The following is a 1,093-nucleotide window of genomic DNA, read 5'->3' on the forward strand; positions in this document are numbered from 1 at the left end:
CTAGTCCAGCCGTGGGCAAACTACGGCCCGCGGGCTGGATACGGCCCGTTTGAAATGGATAAAACTAAAAAAAAAAAAAAAAAACCCGTACCCTTTTATGTAATGATGTTTACTTTGAATTTATATTAGTTCACACAAACACTCCATCCATGCTTTTGTTCCGGCCCTCCGGTCCAGTTTAAGAACCCATTGTGGCCCTCGAGTCAAAAAGTTTGCCCACCCCTGGCCTAACCCCTCTTCCACTGTCTCTAGAAATCAATGGAAAAGTATCCTCGGGTGAGAATTTTTTTAAAAGCTGGGAAACTATTAGAAGGTTTCAGGCTTGGGGTCTGGTCACTGTGAGATGGGAAGGACGCAGTGAGGGGCCTCAGGAGAAAGGCCAAGAGCCCAGCTGGAGTGCGGCTGTCACGGGAAACACCCCTGCAGACCGTCCTGCTGTGGGTCAGCCCCTGGAATGGGTACGGGCAGCCCAAGCTCCTGCGGGGTCGGTCCTACGGGGAACCCGGGCACCTTCAGCGTTCGCCCGCAGGGAAGAAGGAAAAGCATCGAGTGAGCCGGGCTGGCACGGGCACAGGGAGCAGAGGACGGAGGCCAGGGGCACAGAGCCGAGACCACAAGGCTGACCCGAGAGAAAACACAAGTCAACAAGTAACAGAAATGGTTTCAGATCCTGCCAGCCGCTCTCAGCGGGAACACACAGACTCCAGCGGGCAGACGGCACCGGGCCTGGCACCGACCACACAGGCTCTGGGTCCCTCTCCTGCCGCCCTGGGTCCCCCTCCCACGGAAGGGCTGGAAGTCCGTCCTCCTTCCAACACCCACCTTGTTGCCATAAAGCGCCCCGGACGCCCTCAAAGCCCACACCCCGCCTGCGTCCTGCCGGGTCCCCGGCGGAGAACCCTTTTGTGCCGGGCCGAGTCCCGCTGGCCGCCTTCGTGGGGCCTCAGTGACTTCATCCCGGAGGGAGAGTCCGCGGGCACCGCTCCCGCTGCGCGGCGGAGAATTTTGTGCCGGGCCGAGTCCCGCTGGCCGCCTTCGTGGGGCCTCAGTGACTTCATCCCGGAGGGAGAGTCCGCGGGCACCACCGCCGCTG

General features: G+C 60.1%; 1 protein-coding gene across 1 annotated transcript in view; it reads right to left on the reverse strand.

The window, feature by feature from the left end:
* YKT6 (YKT6 v-SNARE homolog (S. cerevisiae)) overlaps positions 1-848 on the reverse strand; it is an 18,186-nt gene extending 17,338 nt beyond the window's left edge. Inside the window, exon 1 of the mRNA XM_005882879.2 lies at positions 823-848. Within this exon, the coding sequence (XP_005882941.1) occupies positions 823-833 (11 nt within the window). The 5' untranslated portion in view covers positions 834-848. The remainder of the gene's footprint in view (positions 1-822) is intronic.
* Between the last annotated feature and the right edge of the window lie 245 nt (positions 849-1,093).

Source organism: Myotis brandtii, unplaced genomic scaffold, assembly GCF_000412655.1.
Source record: "Myotis brandtii unplaced genomic scaffold, ASM41265v1 scaffold743, whole genome shotgun sequence".
NCBI classification, from domain to species: Eukaryota; Metazoa; Chordata; class Mammalia; order Chiroptera; family Vespertilionidae; genus Myotis; species Myotis brandtii.